The 18,009-nt window shown below is 49.8% G+C and overlaps 2 protein-coding genes across 9 annotated transcripts; both read right to left on the bottom strand.

The window, feature by feature from the left end:
• Positions 1-370: 370 nt before the first annotated feature.
• Positions 371-3,769, bottom strand: LOC144246619 (UBX domain-containing protein 1-like). Of its 2 annotated transcripts, XM_077784778.1 has the most exons (7): positions 3,689-3,763; positions 3,391-3,444; positions 2,785-2,904; positions 1,931-2,063; positions 1,543-1,689; positions 895-946; positions 371-637 (listed from the first exon to the last, which is right to left on the bottom strand). In XM_077784778.1, exons 1-4 carry the CDS (start codon positions 3,739-3,741, stop codon positions 2,054-2,056), a joined length of 237 nt encoding a protein of 78 aa, XP_077640904.1. In that variant the 5' UTR covers positions 3,742-3,763; the 3' UTR covers positions 371-637; positions 895-946; positions 1,543-1,689; positions 1,931-2,053. The 2 variants fall into 2 exon arrangements, 1 of the variants encoding a protein (XP_077640904.1); XR_013340278.1 differs by lacking the exon at positions 2,785-2,904 and having other exon boundaries at positions 3,689-3,769.
• Positions 3,770-7,629: 3,860 nt separating this feature from the next.
• LOC144246618 (uncharacterized) lies at positions 7,630-10,846 on the bottom strand. 7 transcript variants are annotated; one of them, XM_077784777.1, is made up of 7 exons: positions 10,497-10,845; positions 10,355-10,396; positions 10,209-10,261; positions 10,063-10,106; positions 9,941-9,981; positions 9,722-9,859; positions 7,630-8,284 (listed from the first exon to the last, which is right to left on the bottom strand). In XM_077784777.1, the coding sequence occupies exons 1-6, from the start codon at positions 10,596-10,598 to the stop codon at positions 9,851-9,853; spliced, it is 291 nt and encodes a 96-aa protein (XP_077640903.1). In that variant the 5' UTR covers positions 10,599-10,845; the 3' UTR covers positions 7,630-8,284; positions 9,722-9,850. The 7 variants fall into 7 exon arrangements, 4 of the variants coding, with proteins under 4 accessions (XP_077640903.1, XP_077640900.1, XP_077640901.1 ...); XR_013340277.1 differs by having other exon boundaries at positions 9,941-10,106; positions 10,475-10,843; XR_013340276.1 differs by having other exon boundaries at positions 9,941-10,106; positions 10,355-10,418; positions 10,497-10,843.
• Between the last annotated feature and the right edge of the window lie 7,163 nt (positions 10,847-18,009).

The following is an 18,009-nucleotide window of genomic DNA, read 5'->3' as shown; positions in this document are numbered from 1 at the left end:
AGGATGATTTTCTCGGGGGTAGGAGCACCCAAAGCCAGCGGAACTGGCCTCAGCCACTTTCCGTGGGATCTCTCCTCTTCCTTCCTCACCAAATTCCTACTGTCAAAACCCAGCTTGAGGCACAGATCCCCATCCCCTCAATCTCTCCAAGGAATTGGGCTCGGATTTCCCAATCCAGCAGGGCAGAAATGCTCTTGTCCTTACTGTACATCCTAATTGCAGTAATGGCTCAAGAAATAATTGAAAGAAATTAAAGGAATGAAGAGAAATTAAATAAGAGCTGCCAGCTCCAACTAAGGGATGTTCAAACCCCTTACCAACAATTTGCTTTAATTAACCGACTCAAACAAAGTAATTAACACCACATTGATACAGTATGATTCTTTTTAATCGAGTTATAGATAAATATTGCAGAATGTAAAAACCTTTGTAAATCCAGAAACTCTTTCAAGAGAGAGACAGGGCACAGCTGCAGAGAGTCTTGGGGAGTTCAGGGGAAAAACCCCAAAGTTTTCAGTGTTTAGCATCTCCCACCCTGTCGTCACTGACAGCAAATACGGCTTCAGCCTCAGGAAAACACGGAGAGTCAGGGATTTTACAGATCCTGGTCTCACCTCAGCCTCTCAGCAGGTACAGTCTGCAGGGAGAGGGAAGAAAAAGGGTCAGAATGGACAGCCTACTTCCAGAAAATCATCACCATTCATAAAGCACTAAGCAGAGCTGTAAGAACTTCCCCAAAGGTTCATTTCCCTGCGGACTGAGGGCTCTCAGTTGAAGCACAGGCTGGACCTGCCAGGGACAGACTCCAGGAACCCCAGAAGTAAAAGCCACTGGGCCAATTCCATAAAACATTCCAAAATCAGGCTCCTAGGATGTGACCATCTCCTCTCTCACCTGGAGGTGGAAGCACAAGGAATGATCTTCCCTCCTGTGGGTTTTCTGGGATCTGCAGTGAACCGCAGGGGGAAGAAAACAAAGCCTGAATGTTTCGCACGACTGGAACAGAAAAGTGGGGAAAAGGGAGGCAGGGGCACTGCTGGGGTGATAACTGGGATCCAGCCTCTCCACACCAATGGAAGCAGAGACTGAGTGACAGAGCCTTTGGGACCACTTTGCTGGGATTCATAGGAAAACGGGTGAGTTTTATTTTGGCAGTAAAGCCAAGCTGCTTCTCACCTCATCAGCCGGGTACAGCAGCAGCACCCGCAGGAACCTGGCCAGGTGGCTCTGCCTGGCAGAGGGCTCCCCACTTCCTGGGAATTGTGTGCTACGGGGCTGTGCCACTGGCCATTAAAACAGTTCCCACCTGGCCCTTCACAAAGGCAAGGTGCTTTTTCCATACAGCAAATGGTTTTTGAATTAAGAAGGTAACACTGGTAATACTCAACTGGAGAAGAAAAAAGTGAGAGCTGTAAAATTTTCCTACGCCAGGCAAAAAAGAAAGCCAAATTAAAACCAAAACAAAAACTAACATAACAATGAAAAAAACAAACCATATCAAGCATGCTTCAAGAGAGTTTAAATCTGAATGAAGTAACTTACTTAGAAGCTTGAAAAGCTGCAATGCTGCAAAAATCTAATGCTGCAAAAAAAAAGGTGCCTTCCCATCCAAACCCATCTGGAATTCCACAATTCTGTGAACAGCTCCAGGCAGAAGGACTAGATTTCCATTGTGGTTCGAAAATGCTGCTGCAAGAACACGAAGAGAGATTTCATATACTGTTAAACTGGCACAACCACATCAAAAATTACGTTTGGAGGTAAAGTGGCAACTCTGCAATTCCAGCTTCTGATACCAAGGACACACGGAGGGCTGAAACCTGGAGGTCCTTACATGACAGGATTTCTAGATTTCTAGAGTTACCCATCCCCAGTTTGCTGCTTAGAGTTAGAAAAGGTGGAATTCTGTTCTTAAGGGGTTACCACATACCATCAACGTGAGAGACGGGGATGCTGATGTTTGATCAGAGTCCTGGAGCAGCCTGGAGCACGCTGGCTTCCCGAACCAGGTCTGCTGCCTTGTCTGTGTAGGGGTAGGGCTTTGTCCTCAGCCTCAGCAGGATCTGTCAGCAAAGGAGGAGAGAAAAGTAGAGTGCACCGGCTCCCAAGTGTGGGGTACCATGTGCTGCTAAGGAAGACCACGTGCTGAAAGTGGTTGGAAGCCGGGTGGGTTTTGGGAGGACAAATTCCATATTACTTCTGCAGGATTCTGTCTACAGTTCCTGCTCTACAAACCAAATACATCAAACGACAACAACAAACAAACAAAAAAACACCACATTAAATCAACAACAACAAAATAATTACTCCTACCTCAATAACCCCATACTGCCCCAAACCATTCCAAGGAGGGCGGCAGGAGGGGCTGGCAAAGGCAGGGCCCTGCCGGGCCCCCCTCGCCGCTGCCATCCTTCTCCAGCGCCGCCGCTGAGCCGCCTTCAGCCCAAAACCCACCCAAAAATACCCCAAAATCGTCCTAAATGCCCCCAAAAAACCCACCCAAAACTACCCAAACCCTCCTAAAAATATCCAAAAAACTCACCATAAAATGCCTCAAAACCAACCCAAAACCGTCCCAAAAATATCCCAAAAAATCCACCCAAAAATACCCTAAAACCCACCAAAGAATACCCCAAAGCCCTCCCGAGAATACCCGAAAACCCTGCCCATAAACACCCTGAAACCCCAAATTAACCACTCTGAACCCCAAAATATCCCTGAGCTCCCCATACCCCAAAATTTCCTTCCCAAACCCCAAATTCCCCCCCGACCCCCAAAATTCACTTCTGGGTCTCGTCCTCGGGGGCCGGCGGCTGCCGGGGCCCCCCCAGGCCCGCGGGCGGCGCCCCCAAACCCGGGGGGAGTTCGGGGTCCGAGTCGGGGTCGTCCTCATGAGCCACCAGCCTGGGGACCCAAAAACCGGGGGGAACCCCGAATCGGGGGGGGACCCAAAATTGGAGGGGGTCCTGGAGGGTTCTGGAAGGTTTTTGGGGCATCCCAGGAGGACTTTTGGGGTCTCAGGGGGTTTTGGGGGTCCCAGGAGGAATTTCAGGGGTCCTAAAGGGAAATTTGGAGGTCACAGGGGGAGTTTTGGGGTCCCAAAGAGAATTTTGGGCGTCCCAGGGAGGGCTTTGGAGTCCTGGGGAGAATTTTGGAGGTTTCAGGGGTTTTTTGGGAGGAATTTTGGGGGTGCTGGGGGGGGGGGTTGGGGTCCTGAAGGGAATTTTGGGGGTCTCAGGGGGTTTTTGAGGGTCCCAGGGGGATTTTTGGGGCTTCTGAAGGGAATTTTTGGGTTCCCGAGGCTGTTTTTGGTGATCCCGGGGCTGTTTTGGGGGGATCCCGCCGGGTATTTTTGGGGGTCCCGGGAGTGTTCTTGGGGTCCCCCCTCACCAGTCCATGGCCGGCTCCACTCCCCGGTTCCCGGTCAGCGCCAGCGCCTTCGCCCTGCGGGACCGGGGGGCTCCCGGTTATTTTTGGGGGGTCCCAGAGGGTTCTGAGGGGTCCCGGGGGGTTTTTTGGGGGTCTCGGTGGCGTTTTGGGGGTCCCGGGGGCTCCGGGGCCTGTCCGTGTGTCCCGCCCCCCCCCAATCCCATTCCCGGTGCCGGGTCCCCTCCGGCTGCTCCCGCCCGCCCTCCCCCGCTGTCCCCCCGGTGCCGCCGCCCTCAGCGCGCCGGGCCCCGAATCCCACCTCCAGCAGCGCCTCCAGAGCCGCCCGAGCCCGGTCCCACCGCCCGCCGCCATCACGGCGGCGCCGGGCTCGCGACACGTGCGGGACGGCGGCCGGCGAGGGACAGAAAGGCACAAAGCGTTCCGGTACGGACGGCGGCCGGAACGGGACAGAAAGCCTCCCTCGCCGCTGCCATCCTAATCCGGCGCCGCCGCGGAGCCGCCTCCAGCCCTCCCCTCACTCACAGACATCGCCCCGCTCGCCGCTCGCTGCCGCCCCTCGCCCCTCCCGCCGGTTTTGCCGGGCGCTGGCTGGGGGGGCTGCAGTACCGCCCTGTGCCCACAAGGCGGCAGCACTTTTCAAGCGAGTCCGCGCCAAGCCACTCGCAAGAGGGAGGCCGCGGGCGGCCGGGCTGCAGTACCGCCCTTTGTCCACAAGGCGGCAGCACTTTTCAAGCGAGTCCGCGCCAAGCCACTCCCAAGAGGGCGGCCGTGGGTGGTGGGGCCACAGTACCGCCCTGTGTTCACAAGGCGGCAGCACTTTTCAAGCGAGTCTGCGCCAAGCCACTCGCAAGAGGGCGGCCGTGGGTGGCGGGGCTGCAGTACCGCCCTGTGCCCACAAAGCGGCAGCACTTTTCAAGCGAGTCCGCGCCAAGCCGCTCCCAAGAGGGCGGCCGGGCTGCAGTACCGCCCTTTGTCCACAAGGCGGCAGCACTTTTCAAGCGAGTCCGTGCCTAGCCGCTCCCAAGAAGGCAGCCGGGCTGCAGTACCGCCCTGTGCCCACAAGGCGGCAGCACTTTTCAAGCGAGTCCGCGCCAAGCCACTCGGTGGTTTTGCCGGGCACTGGCTGGGGGGCTGCAGTACCGCTCTCTGCCCACACGGCGGCAGCACCGCGCCGTCCCCGCCGGCACGGCCTCGGCAGCGAACGCCCCAAAGCGTCCGCGCGGGAAAGAACGGAACAAAAAGCCTGCCTGCGACCCGATAGGAACCGAAAGAAAAAAGCTTTCCTCTTAAGCTGCATTTCAATATGCTTTATTTTTCTATTTTTCATATTTATATTCACATTCGGATTTGTAATGGATATTGATGGAAAATTATATTTTCATAATTTCTTACATTTATTCCTATTATATTTTATTTCAGATTTTTATACGTATCTTAATAGGTATCAGTAGAAGTCAGGGGAGGGTGTGTGGCTGGGGGCGGGGCCAGGGGAGGGGGTAAGGACGGGGTGGGGGTTAGGGGGAGGGGGTCAGCATTGGGGGCGTGGTTAGGGGCGGGGTCAGGGTGTGGGGGAGGGGGTGGAGGGTGGGTCAGGGAAGGGGTTAGGGTAGAGGGAGGATTCAGGGTGGGGGTGTGGCTACCAGACAGACCCCTCCCCTACCCAAAAAGATTGTCAGGCGCAGCAGTAGAAAATTTGATGCTACCAGGGAGTAAAAATTTTTATTTTTACTTTGATGCTCCCAGGGAGTAGAAATTTTTATTTTTAAAGTTGTTTTCTTTTTTTACTTCCTCGGAGCACAGTATTTTCTACTCCTGCTTTTTTATTCTAAGTACAGAAAGGAAAAAAAAGAGAGAAAGAGAAGGAGACAGTGAGATGAAGAGGAGAGAGTGATAAGGAGAGAGAGAGGGAGAAGAAGAAAAGGAGAGAGCAGGAAGAGGAGAGAGTAAGGAAAAAGAGAGATGAGGAAGACAAGAGAGTGAGAAGAAAAAGAGGAGAGAGGAGGAAGAGGAGTGAGAAGAAAGGGAGAGAGATGAAGAAGAGTGTGAGAAGGACAGGAGAGAGCAAGAAGAAGAGGAAAGCGTGACAGGAAGAAGAGAGTGTGAGAAGGAAAGGAGAGAGTGACAAGAGGAAGAGAGAGGAGGAAGAGGAGTAAGTGAGAGGAAGAAGAGGAGAGAGGAGGAAGATGAGAGAGAGGAGAGAGTGAGAAGGAGAGAGTGAGATGAAGAGGAGAGAGTGAGAAGTGGAGAGAGTGGGAGGAAGAAGTGAGAAGAAGAAGAAAGGAGGAAGAAGAGAGAGGAGGAAGAGGAGAAAGTGAGAGGAAGAAGAGGAGACGGAGAGGAGGAAGAGGAGAGAGAAGAAGAATAGGAGAGAGGAGGAAGAGCAGCGAGTGCGAAGGAGGAGAGAAGAGGAAGAGGAAAGAGAGAGAAGGAAAGGAGAGAGTGAGATGAAGAGAGTGTGAGAAGAAGAGGACAGAGTGAGAAGAGAGAGTGAGAAGAAGAGGAGAGAGGAGAAAGAGGAGAGAGTGAGAAGAAAAGGAGAGATGAAGAGAGTGTGAGAAGAAGAAGAGAGGAGAGAGTGACAAGAGGAAGAGAGGAGGAAGAGGAGTGAGAGGAAGAAAAGGAGAGAGAGAGGAGGAAGATAAGAGAGAGAAGGAGAGTGAGAAGAAGAGGAGAGAGGAGGAAGAGGAGAGAGGAGGAAGAGGAGAGAGGAGGAAGAGGAGAGAGGAGGAAGAGGAGAGAGGAGGAAGAGGAGAGAGGAGGAAGAGGAGAGAGGAGGAAGAGGAGAGAGGAGGAAGAGGAGAGAGGAGGAAGAGGAGAGAGGAGGAAGAGGAGAGAGGAGGAAGAGGAGAGAGGAGGAAGAGGAGAGAGGAGGAAGAGGAGAGAGGAGGAGAAAAGGAGAGAGAGAGAGATGAAGAAGAGAGTGTGAGAAGAGGAGAGAGTGAGAAGAAGAGGAGAGAGTGAGAAGAGAGAGGAGGAAGAAGTGAGAGGAGGAAGAGGAGAAAGTGAGGAGAGGAGGAAGAGAAGAGACTGAGAAGAAAAGGAGAAAGATGAAGAAGAGAGTGAGAAGAAGAGGAGAGCGTGAGAAGAAGAAAAGAGAGTGAGAACAAGAAGAGGAGAGGAAGAGGAGAAAGTGAGAAAAGGAGAGAGGAGGAAGAGGAGCAAGTGAGAAGGAGAGAGTGAGATGAAAAGGAGAGTGTGAGAAGAAGAGAGAGTGAGATGAAGAAGAGGAGAGTGAGAGGAGAGAGTAAGAAGAAGAGGAGAGTGTCAGAGGAAGAAGAAAGAGGAGGAAGAGGAGAAAGTGAGAAGAGGAGAGGAGGAAGAGGAGTGAGAAGAAAAGGAGAGAGTGAGAAGAAGAGGAGAGAGGAGGAAGAGGAGTGAGGAGAGAGGAGGAAGAGGAGTGAGGAGAGAGGAGGAAGAGGAGTGAGGAGAGAGGAGGAAGAGGAGTGAGGAGAGAGGAGGAAGAGGAGTGAGGAGAAGAGGAGAGAGCGAGAAGACGAGGATAGTGAGAGGAAGAAGAAGAGAGAAGAAGAGAGCAAGAAGAAAGAGTGAGAAGAAGAAAAGGAAGAGAGTAAGAAGAAAACAGAGCAAGAAAAATAAAAGAGAGATAAAAAGAAAAACTAAAAAAGTCAGATTGGAAAGAGAAAGGCAAAAGAAAGGAGGGGTAAAGAGAAAAAGAGTGAAAGACAAACAGAAAAGGAAGCACTTGAAATGAAAGAGAAAAGCAAATAGAGAGACAAGAAAAAGAAGAAATAGAGCTGAAAACCTACAGGAAAACAAATGGAGAGACTGAACACAAGGTAGGGTTCAAGAGAGAAAGAAATAAAGAGTTAGACAAAAAAGTTAAAGTTGGACAGAAAAGGAAAAAGGGTCAGAGACAAAGACAATGATAGCAAGTGTTAGAAAGACAAAGGCTGACAAAGAAAAAAAAAAGAAGAAAACATAGTGAAACCTAGATTGAAAGAGACAGACAAAGAGACATGGGGAAATACATGTAGAGGAATGGAAGAAAATAGGGTGAGAAGGAAATAGGGTTAGAGAAACATAGAGATGTGTTAGAAATGGAAACAAAGGAAAACACAGGCAGAGACAAAGAGTTACACATGGAAGGATAAAGTGAGGAATAGACTAAAGAGGAAAGTAAGAGGCAAAGGGAGAAAAAGGGTGAAAATGATAGGACTCAACCACACCAAAGAAAGACAGGAGATGAATGGTGGGCAGGGCAGAGGGTAAGAGGCATCATTATTAGGGCTGATTAATCTTTATTCCCTTAAACTTCAGCAATACACAGGGAAACAATGCATACAAATGCAAGTACAGAGACAAATACAACAAAGAATACATCATACCTAGGCACAAAAGTACAAGTCCAATTTACATACAGCAAAATACATCAAAAGACAGGAACAACTGCAAAGACAGAACAATATAATGTACTACAAGCCAAATACATATTGACACAATATAACCGTGTCTCCATTTCAGAAAAGTCCACAACGCTTTTATTGTTATGACGCACCCGGAACAAAAACGGCGCAAAACGCTCCGCCGACGTGCACGCCCCCTTCGCGTTACGCACAAACTCACATTCACGGCAACTCGCTCCGGAGACTCCCAAAAAATCCTCCTGCCTGATGAAAACCCCCCCTGAAAGGCAAAGGCCATACACACAAGGTTGTATCTGCTCCACACACACACACAGCTGCAGACACAAGCACACACAAACTCTCACAGACAGACACAGACAGTCACACTCTCACACATTCTTCTGCTGACACGCTGGCTGCCACCCTTACGTGAAACGCTGCACTGAAGAATATGCTTAAACGCTTCTTCTGACCGCAGGACCTCCATGTCAAATGGTAGATTCCAGGAAATTCTGTAGGGACCCGGGGACCTACGAGACAAGGGGAGGCGGTCAGTGACTGACTATCTGAGAGCTAGGAGCTATACCAACTCTGGGCCCATCAGTGTTGTACCCCAAACCCCGTAGAGAACAGATGAACGGCAAAGCTTTATAACTGCTCTACCTGCGCGTGACTACTTGCCCGGGCAAGGCAGCTCCGATCATAATTGCCACAACAGAGGTGCATACAACATAAGCCAACGTAGGTACATACAGTATAAGCACAAACAACATAAGCCAACGTAGGTACATACAGTATAAGCACAAACAACATAAGCCAACGTAGGTACGTACAGTATAAGCACAAACAACATAAGCCAACGTAGGTACATACAGTATAAGCGCATACAACATAAGCCAACGTAGGTACATACAGTATAAGCACAAACAACATAAGGCAACGTAGGTACATACAGTATAAGCACAAACAACATAAGCCAACGTAGGTACATACAGTGTAAGCACAAACAACATAAGCCAACGTAGGTACATACAGTGTAAGCACAAACAATATAAGCTAACATAGGTAGGCGCAACATACGCACATACAATAGAAGCCGACACAGGTAGGTGCATCATAAGTGCATACAACGTAAGCTGATAGAGATACAAGATAAGTGAGGACTTGATATAATTCTCCAGAAGACTAATTTTTGAGCCCTATATCCTTTGAGAAGGCAGATGCTACGGAACTACTGTGGTCAGGTGATGAGGGGCTAATAAGCTCCGTCCGGAAGTCCATGAGAAGGGCTACCAAAACTGAGAATGAAGACGGATGAGAACATCTCGTGTACATCGTCCGGACCCAAAAAGTGAATATGTAAAAATGCCAGAATAATTGATATCCGGGAAGGTACGTGAGCAAAATATGGCCAATACGGCACAAAATGATGTTGCTAAAGCATGGAGATGTAACAAAGGCCTATGACACAGACAACGTGACACGGACACAAGTGGAAACTGCCTGGCAATTTCACCTTATGGACCCAAGATTCCTAGCCCAAGATGAGCCATGGGCTGATGATGCCAAAGAAAAGAAAGCCCTAGGGCAGTAGCACTTGATGATGACATGCAACTCCTTTCAAGATGTTAGTGCCAAAGCACTTAAGAGGAAGCCTAAGAAGCTCAGTAGGCCTAGAGAAGGAAGAAATGACTACAGGGTGACTGTAGCTATAGCTCCAGACATGAAGGCGGGCTCCTATGGTGAAAAGATCCACGACAACGTCAAGAGTCAAAGAAGGCCGCCGATGCGAACGTCACGAGAACCAGAGAGGGATCGGAACTGCCCTGCCCGGCGAAGACTCTGGGGGGGCTGAGGAGAAACCCTCTCCCTTTGCTCCCGAGGGGCCCGTCCCACTATGGGCCTATTCTCCAAGCTAACATCAAATAGCCTCCTGTGATAGTAAAGGTTTTCCCCCCATCTCCCACCTACTGGCCCCAGCACTTGGCTTTTGCAAGACAACCGGATGGAATCCAATGTCAGTTGGATGTGGACGGCGAGACGTTCTCTGCATCAGCTTCGGTGCTGCTGTTTCCAAACTTCAGCTACGTTCCTCCTCAGGGTACCTAAGACAAAACAGAAAATGCAACTAGTGCCCACGAAAAGAGGAATCCCCGAAACTCCGACACACCGCCGCCCCGGCTCACCTGAAGTCTTAATTTGACTCCACAAGCTGCCTGGAGGATACCTGAAAAACAAAAAGGTACACACTTAGCATGCTGCTGCATAAGGGTCACCTGTGAGTCACTGTGCCAAAATGCCAACTCACCCGCTCGCCTCTGTTCCTTCACACAGCTAGGGCAGCGACAGCACCTGCAAAAAAACAAAGCAAAACAACCCACACTGAGATACTGTGAAAACAACATCCCCCTGCCCTGAAAAGCACACCCACCCAGACCTTACGCTTGCACCCACCTGGCCTTGGACATCCAGACATCCGGACCAGGGACATCTTGCAAGATGACTGCCTAAAATAAAACAAAGTAACCAAGAGTGGATGCTTAGAATTGCACCAAAACCTGAAACCTGAGCAAGAACAACTCCTTCTGTCCACTGCTCACCTGGCACACAGGGCCTTGACTGCTGCTATCTGCCTGGACCTCCTAAAAATAAAGGCAAAGAACACTGCTGTAACATGGTCACTATTTAGGCTTCCCCTGAAAATGCAAACAATGACTGACCCGATCATGGGAAAACCCTCACCCAGGACTGGGGCTCTCTGCCACTGATCTGAACTGTCTGCATCTGAAAGGAAGTTAGGACTAGTGTCAAATGGCTGCAGGACAACTTAACAGCACCAAACATGTTATGTCAATCTCCTGATACAATCTAGAGCCCAACTACACCCTGCAAATTACAAATTTCAAGTCCCCAGGACTTGTGCTATTACAGGCTATGCAGCAGGGCAGAGCAGCTGTGGGACAAATACGTGCAGACACCCGTGACACAGGACAGGGAGAGAGAGCTTTTGAGGAGAAGAAAGGACCGAGAGACCCAAAGAACACAGAGTGCACCAGAGACAAGTGACAGGACACACACCGGAACTGCTCTGCCCTGAGCACCTCAGCGCTGTGATCAAAACAGACACTTTCCCTTTAGCTGGTCTAAGGGGACACTTCTTGCACATCCCTGCCCCCAAAGCTGATTCAAAAGGCCCTCCCAGCACCCCACTTTCACCCCCACTGTGGGCCTTAGCCCTCCACTTATCTCTCTGGCATCTGGGGATGAGAATCCACGTCGCGTGCCAATGGAGGCTGCCTCGCCTGCGGGGAATGTCCTATGGTCACCGGGCTGTGGTCCCGTGCTCAGCTACAATCGAGAACACCAAACATCACTGCACGATCTCAGCCGCACAGCAGCCACAACCCAGCAATTCTGCTGCTCACCATTATTCTCCTGAGAACGCCGGGCAAATAATCCACTTTGCTGTGTTGTGCCAAAAACACGCCCGGCCCTTAACAGGGAGAGACCCTGTCAGGCACCGCCTCAGAGAAGAACCGAGCTGTACTGGGGGGACACACCCAGCCAACGTGTACAAGTTAAACAGAATTTTCTCTCAGAACTGGGACTTTCAGCACCCCCCAGGTGCTACTCGACTGCCACAGACACACAGAGGGCTTCGTGAGGCGCTCTGGGGTTGGCCAGTCCTGCTCCAAGCTCTGCTGATGCCTCTGTGGTTTTAACGCTGTCCTCAAGGAGGTGGTAGAACCTCACAGTATTTGCCCCTGGAGCTTAATTTCTGAAGTTTTCTTTGGGAAACACATCCACTTCCTACTTAACAATGCAGTCCCCTCTCCTGCTCTCGGGAAGAGCTGCCCACAGGCATGGGAACCACCTCTCCTCTCCTCTGCCCTTAAAACACTGTGTTACTGAGGCCAACTACTTCCAGACCAAGACTGTCCATGCAGGGACAGTGTCCCTTCTCTTTAGGGTCAGGGAAAAAGGGCAGAAGCACCCACAGAGATTCACTGCCCCTCTTGAGCACAAAGCACCGTGAATCTGCACCTCCTTCTGCTTGCAGGGAAGATAATAAAATATATTTTATTTAATATTATATTATATTTAATATTAATTATAGTTAATATTATAATAAAGATAATATAAAATATAATAGGGAGCCCTACAAACTGACATCAGGAACCTGGACTGGTGAGTTTTCTTTCCCAGGGAAAATGGCCTGTGATTGTGCCCAGAGCTCCTTGGGTCTTAGGGTGAGGCTGACTGGAAATAATCCGAATATTAAAGGATATATTCAGACCCCAGCTGCCCCCCCCCCCCCCAAACTTGTGCTTTTCTGACAGTGCCAAGGGAGCCCTTCAAACTGACGCCAGGAACCTGGGCTGCTGAATTTGCTTTCACCAAGTAGATATCCCTCATTTATTCACAGGGCCCTGCAATGCCCCTGGGTTGTCAGGTCCTAAATTTCCTTTTGCCTCCTCAATGTCAAAACAGCGCAGGATTTCTCCCAGTCCAAATCTCCCATCCCCAAGTACTCAGGGTTTTTTATTTCTTACCAAATACCTGTTGCAAACTGACAGTACAAAGCTTGGGGCTTGATATTTTCTGTGCTGGATTTCACCTCAAGAAATCTGCCACCATAAAACCCTAACCACAACCACTTCGCTTTGCTCACAAATCACAACCTTCAGACCAGCATTATGGCACCTTACCCACTGGCCCTCCACTGGCACCTTCCCAAAGCATTCCAGTACATTCCAGTAGTACTCTGCATTTTCAGTGGGCATTCTGTCAGACCCACATCCTGACACTAAAAATGCACCAAGGAATTCTACAATAGCCATTAGGAAGGCATAATAATTCTCTAAAAGTCACCAGAGAAAGCCTTCAAAATTCCCCTAAATATTCCTAATAGCCCTGCAAAAAAAAAACACTCAAGGAAGCCTGCTCAGCCTCCAAACCCCTTCCTGTTGCTCTCTAGCCCACAGATGTCATCCCTACCTTTTAGCAGCGGGTCCTGTTGTCCTCTGAGGGTTCTGGCGTTGTCCTGGTGCGAGGGTCGCTGCCCTGTCCCACTGGGAGGCTTCCGGTGTGGTCTCGCTGTCAGGCTTGCTGTGCTGTGCTGCTGTTGTTGGGGCTGAAAAGGGAAAAGGCTGCTTAGGGTGAGGTACGGGTGGCGTGAGGGGTGCCGCACCTGTACCCTAACTTGCCTCCTAAGCTGTACCCTGTAGCCCTGATCTCCACTGGACTGTCCAGCCCTCAAGGCCTCACCCTTTACCCCTGACCCCTCCCTCTGCCCCCCAGCCCTCAGGCTCTGGCTGTCACCCTCAAGCCCCCTCTCAGCTGCCCCTCAGCTCCTGTGTGCCACCCTTAATCCCTCTCCTCTGCCCCTCAGCCCCCAGCTTCTCTGTGTCACCCTCCAGCTGCCCCTGCCCCCCTCAGCATCTCTCTGTGTCACCCACTGTCCCCTCCCCAGTTCCCCCCTCAGCTCCCAGCCTCCGTCACCCTCAAGGCCCCACAGTGCCCCTCAAGCTGCCCCTCAGCCTCTATGCCATGAAAAGACCCTAAAACCCCATAAAAATGCGCTAAAAAAACCCCACATCTTCAAAATGCCTTAAAACCCCCACAAAAACATAAAAATAGCCTCAGAACGCCCTTAAAATACAATAAAAATACCCTACTTTAAGACACCCCTAAAAGCCCCCAAAGAAGCTTTTAAAAAAAAAAATCCCTACATATTCCTCAGAGCTCTTAGAACAGCTCCATAATCCTTAAAACACATCGATAAGACCCTAAAAACCACCGCAGCGAGGGAGGCTGGAAGATGCGGAGCCGCGCTCCCGGCCCCAGGCGCAGCGCGGCTCCGGCAGGAAAGCGGCTCCTCCGGCAGGCAGAGGCGGCGCCGCGCCGGGAGACCCCCGCCCGCTGCCCCCGGCCCGGCGGGGCCGGCACCGGGCCCGGGGGGCCCCGGCGGCGCCCGAGCCCCGCGCCCGGAGCGGCGGCACCGGCCGGCACCGGCCCCGGCCGCCCTCGGCCCGCGGAGCCGCCTCCAGCCCTCCCCTCACTCACAGACACCGCCCCGCTCGCCGCTCGCTCCCGCCCCTCGCCCCTCCCGCCGCTTCGGCCGGGCTCCGGCTGGGGGGCTGCAGTACCGCCCTGTGCCCACAAGGCGGCAGCACTTGTCCAGAGGGTCCGCGACACGATGGCGGCCCGTGGGGACCTTGACGGAGAGAGGCGTTTTTCGCCCATGCCTGTCGGCTCCCGCCAAAAACCCGCACGCTCGCGGTGCTGCTGACCCCACAGCCCGTGTGCACGGCACCCGAAACTCCGCGGAAAATCCCGTCGGGGGGCGCCGGCGTTGCGGGCAATTCAGGCAGTGTAAAAAACAGACACGGGTCCTCGAGTTTCAACGTCCTCGTTTTCGCGCCCTCTCGAGAAGGTCAAGCGAGGCCGCGCCACGCCACTCCCAAGATGGCGGCCGCGGGCGGCGGGCTGCAGTACCGCTCTCTGCCCACACGGCGGCAGCACCGCGCCGTCCCCGCCGGCACGGCCTCGGCAGCGAACGCCCCAAAGCGTCCGCGCGGGAAAGAACGGAACAAAAAGCCTGCCTGCGACCCGATAGGAACCGAAAGAAAAAAGCTTTCCTCCTAAACTGCATTTCAACAAGGCTCGTTTTTATATTTTTCAGATTTATACTCACAGTCGGATTGGTAATGGATATTGATGGAAAATTGTATTTTTATCATTTCTTACATTTATTCCTATTCTATTTTATTACATTTTATTTTTTATACATATCTTATTAGATTGCTTACATATTTCTATAGTTAGATTTAGATTTCTAAAAGGTTTGTATTGCTTAAAATAAAACCCTGCCTCTATCCAAGTAAAAATCTTTTAAAAAAAACCCTTTATTTAAACTCAATTTAAATGTATCTCTACTTTTCGCATTTATATTCAAATTTATATTTTAAATGTAGATTGATGTATGATGCTATTTATAGTCTATCTCTTCCTAATACTAATTTTTATTTCTATTTCATATTTTTATATATACACCTGTATACATTGATTATATATTTCCACATTTAGAATGATATCAAACTAAAATGTATATTCATATCTTTTCCATTAAAACCCTGCCTCCAACCAAATAAAAACAAAAAAGCCCTTTCTTTAAACGATTTTCGAATATTTTTATATTTTTTTCATCATTATAGCCACCTTTTAACTTCTACTTTATATTGATGCATTTATAAATATATTTTATACATATATAATAAGGTAGCGAGATAGATAAATTATTTTTTAAATTCTATTTCATACACACTGCTAATACTTATGTTTACTTACCTTTGAATTTTTATATAGATCTTAACGTATTTAGGATACATTTCTATACAAAGATTTCTAATTTTATTTTATTTCTATTTATAATTTTTATAATAAAACCCCTACCTAATACCAAATAGAAAATAAAAATCCCCTTTATTCTAAATTATATTTAAATATTTCTATATTCCTATTTTTGATTTTTACAAGTACTTATCTATTCTATCACAACATATTGAGGTACTATATTTCGATATATAGTATTTATGACATGAAATGCGTTATAATAAGACACATACAGTAAAATACGCATTAGGTACTGTATTGATTCCTATTGTTTTGTAATATTCATATATCCACATGTATTAATTATACATTTCTGTATGGACATTTATGTTTATAATCGATATTTATATGCATATAAGCATATAAAATACTCCATATCAAACAAGGTTATACCTAATTGTAATGGACAGCATGATTTATGTTACATGTTTAATGTATATGTTTTCCATTTACATTTAAAATTGAAGTTTTATATTCCCATTATCATGTTTATGCATGTGTTCTATTTCAATAGAGTTCTAGTTAAAACTTTGCAGTTATAATCTAATTCCTAAAAATAAAATGCCAAAACAAACAGCATCAAATTCCCACCAATACCGTCCAAAAAATTCAGAAAGGCTCCACCAGCCAACCAACTACCAGCAAAAAAACCCGCACTACATTCCTTTCACCAGCAGCTCTTATCACACCACAAAAACGAAACAAACATTTAAAAAAACCCTATAGAAACCCACAGAGCAAATCACAAAAACCACTCTAAAGGAAAAAAAAAAAAGCCAACTAACTTACCATACTCCAAACCATACAAGAGACCCCCAACGTTTCTAAAAAAAATAATAACCAAAACTCTACCACTACACTAAGTCATAAAGAGAACCCAATGCTCTATAAAATTAACTAAAAAACCCACCAAATAATTACAGATATAAAAATATGGGAACCACGAAGAAAAAAAAATTCACCCCCCAAATAAAATAAACACCTAAAGAGATCCACCATGGAAATGCCCATGCTCCCAAAAATAAAACCAATAAAAAACAACAACCAAACACATCAGACTACAAAAAAATATATATATATATTAACAACAACAAAATAGGTATTCCTAACTCAAGAAACAAAAATTGCCTCAAACCATCAAAACACAAATACCACCTAGAAAGAAACACGTCGCCAAAAGAGAAATGTAACCACAAACAATATCTCCCAAGTTCTCTGCAACAATGAAACATACACGGCAATCAAATAAGCCAAATGAATGAAACCCCTATAATGTAATAAACAAGAATGCATTAATCAATATTAAATAAACCTCACCGATTAACTCCAGGGCACTCCCTCAAGCCCACCAAAACAAACACTACGCACTCGCGCTAATAAAAGCCTCACAAACCGAATTGAAAAACGACCATCTACTCCATGCTCCGACCCATAAAAACCAGTGTAAACCTTTAGAAACGCATCCTTAAAAAACATAAGAACCGATCAAAAATAAATCCAACAACAACACTCCACCCAAAAACAAAAACCGTGCCACGAGCACCCGAAGCAAGAACCGTAACAACCAAGAAGTGCCCGGGGCCCTTCTCCTACAGCGACGCCGATCAAAAGCCACCGATCCCAGGAGCTCCTCAGGAGCGCCTCAAAAGCAGCGCAGCGAGGGAGGCTGGAAGATGCGGAGCCGCGCTCCCGGCCCCGGGCGCAGCGCGGCTCCGGCAGGAAAGCGGCTCCTCCGGCAGGCAGAGGCGGCGCCGCGCCGGCAGACCCCCGCCCGCTGCCCCCGGCCCGGCGGGGCCGGCACCGGGCCCGGGGGGCCCCGGCGGCGCCCGAGCCCCGCGCCCGGAGCGGACGGAGCGGCGGCACCGGCCGGCACCGGCCCCGCCCGCGCCGCCTCCCCCACCCGCCGGCCCGGCCAAAGCTCCGCTCGGCTCCGCACGGCTCGCACCGGCGCGGCTCCGGCGGGCCCGCGGCAGCCCAGCCGCGCCCAGCTCCCCTTCCGCCCCGGCCAGCCCCGGCACTGCCGGCAGGGCTCCGCGCCGGACCCTTCGCTGCCGGGCCGGGGGCAGAAGAAGCGCCCCGAATGCAGCGGCACAGCCCGACCCCCGCCCTGCCAGCGCTGCCACGGCTGCAGCTCCCTTCCTCTGAAGCCCGGACTCTGACGCCACGCTCCAGCGCTCACCTCACCCCAACAAGGGAAAAGAAATGTAGGCTTCCCTTCAATCGCGTCCCCTAGAAGAGAAGAAAAGAAGCGGCTTGCCTCAAATGATGGCAAAAGGGGGCTTCTTACCTCAATCCAAACACCTTAAAAGGCGGGACCAGAGGACTGCCCCCTCCAATTCAACCTCAGGATGACAAAATCTCAAAGGGAAAGGGGAAAAGTCCCCGCTACAAAGGCGCACCGGCTCACCTCCTTGGCTGCTGCTTCTCGACACAAAGATTTGTCCCTCGGCCCCTCCTTTGAGCAATGCTCCACGTATCCAGGTGGGGATCCAGGTGATCCCCCGGACCCTGTCCGAAGCGCTCACCGTCCTTCCAGGAGACAGCCACGGGAACCCCCAAAAACTCCTCTCCTCCAGCAGCTCCGTGCAAAAGAGATGTGAGGAAAACCCCCTAAATCAGCCACCGAAGGAGCTGCCCCCTCCTCATCATCCTCACAGCTCACACCTGGGGCTGCTCAGAGCCCTCATCATCCTAACAGCTCACACCTGCCGCTGTTGCCACTCTCCAACAGCGTCTCTCCATCTCCAGCACGCATCCCAATTCTCACAGACACAGATCCAACAGAATTCTGCTACGGGTGTCTGCTTTTCTTAATCCATCTGATTACACAATTAAAAAACATATACACCAAACATCCTGA

The sequence above is a fragment of the Lonchura striata genome, chromosome 7 (assembly GCF_046129695.1).
Source record: "Lonchura striata isolate bLonStr1 chromosome 7, bLonStr1.mat, whole genome shotgun sequence".
In the NCBI taxonomy this organism is placed as follows: domain Eukaryota; kingdom Metazoa; phylum Chordata; class Aves; order Passeriformes; family Estrildidae; genus Lonchura; species Lonchura striata.
The sequence above is the reverse complement of the archived record's forward strand: the minus strand, read 5'-3'. Positions and strand labels throughout refer to the sequence as shown.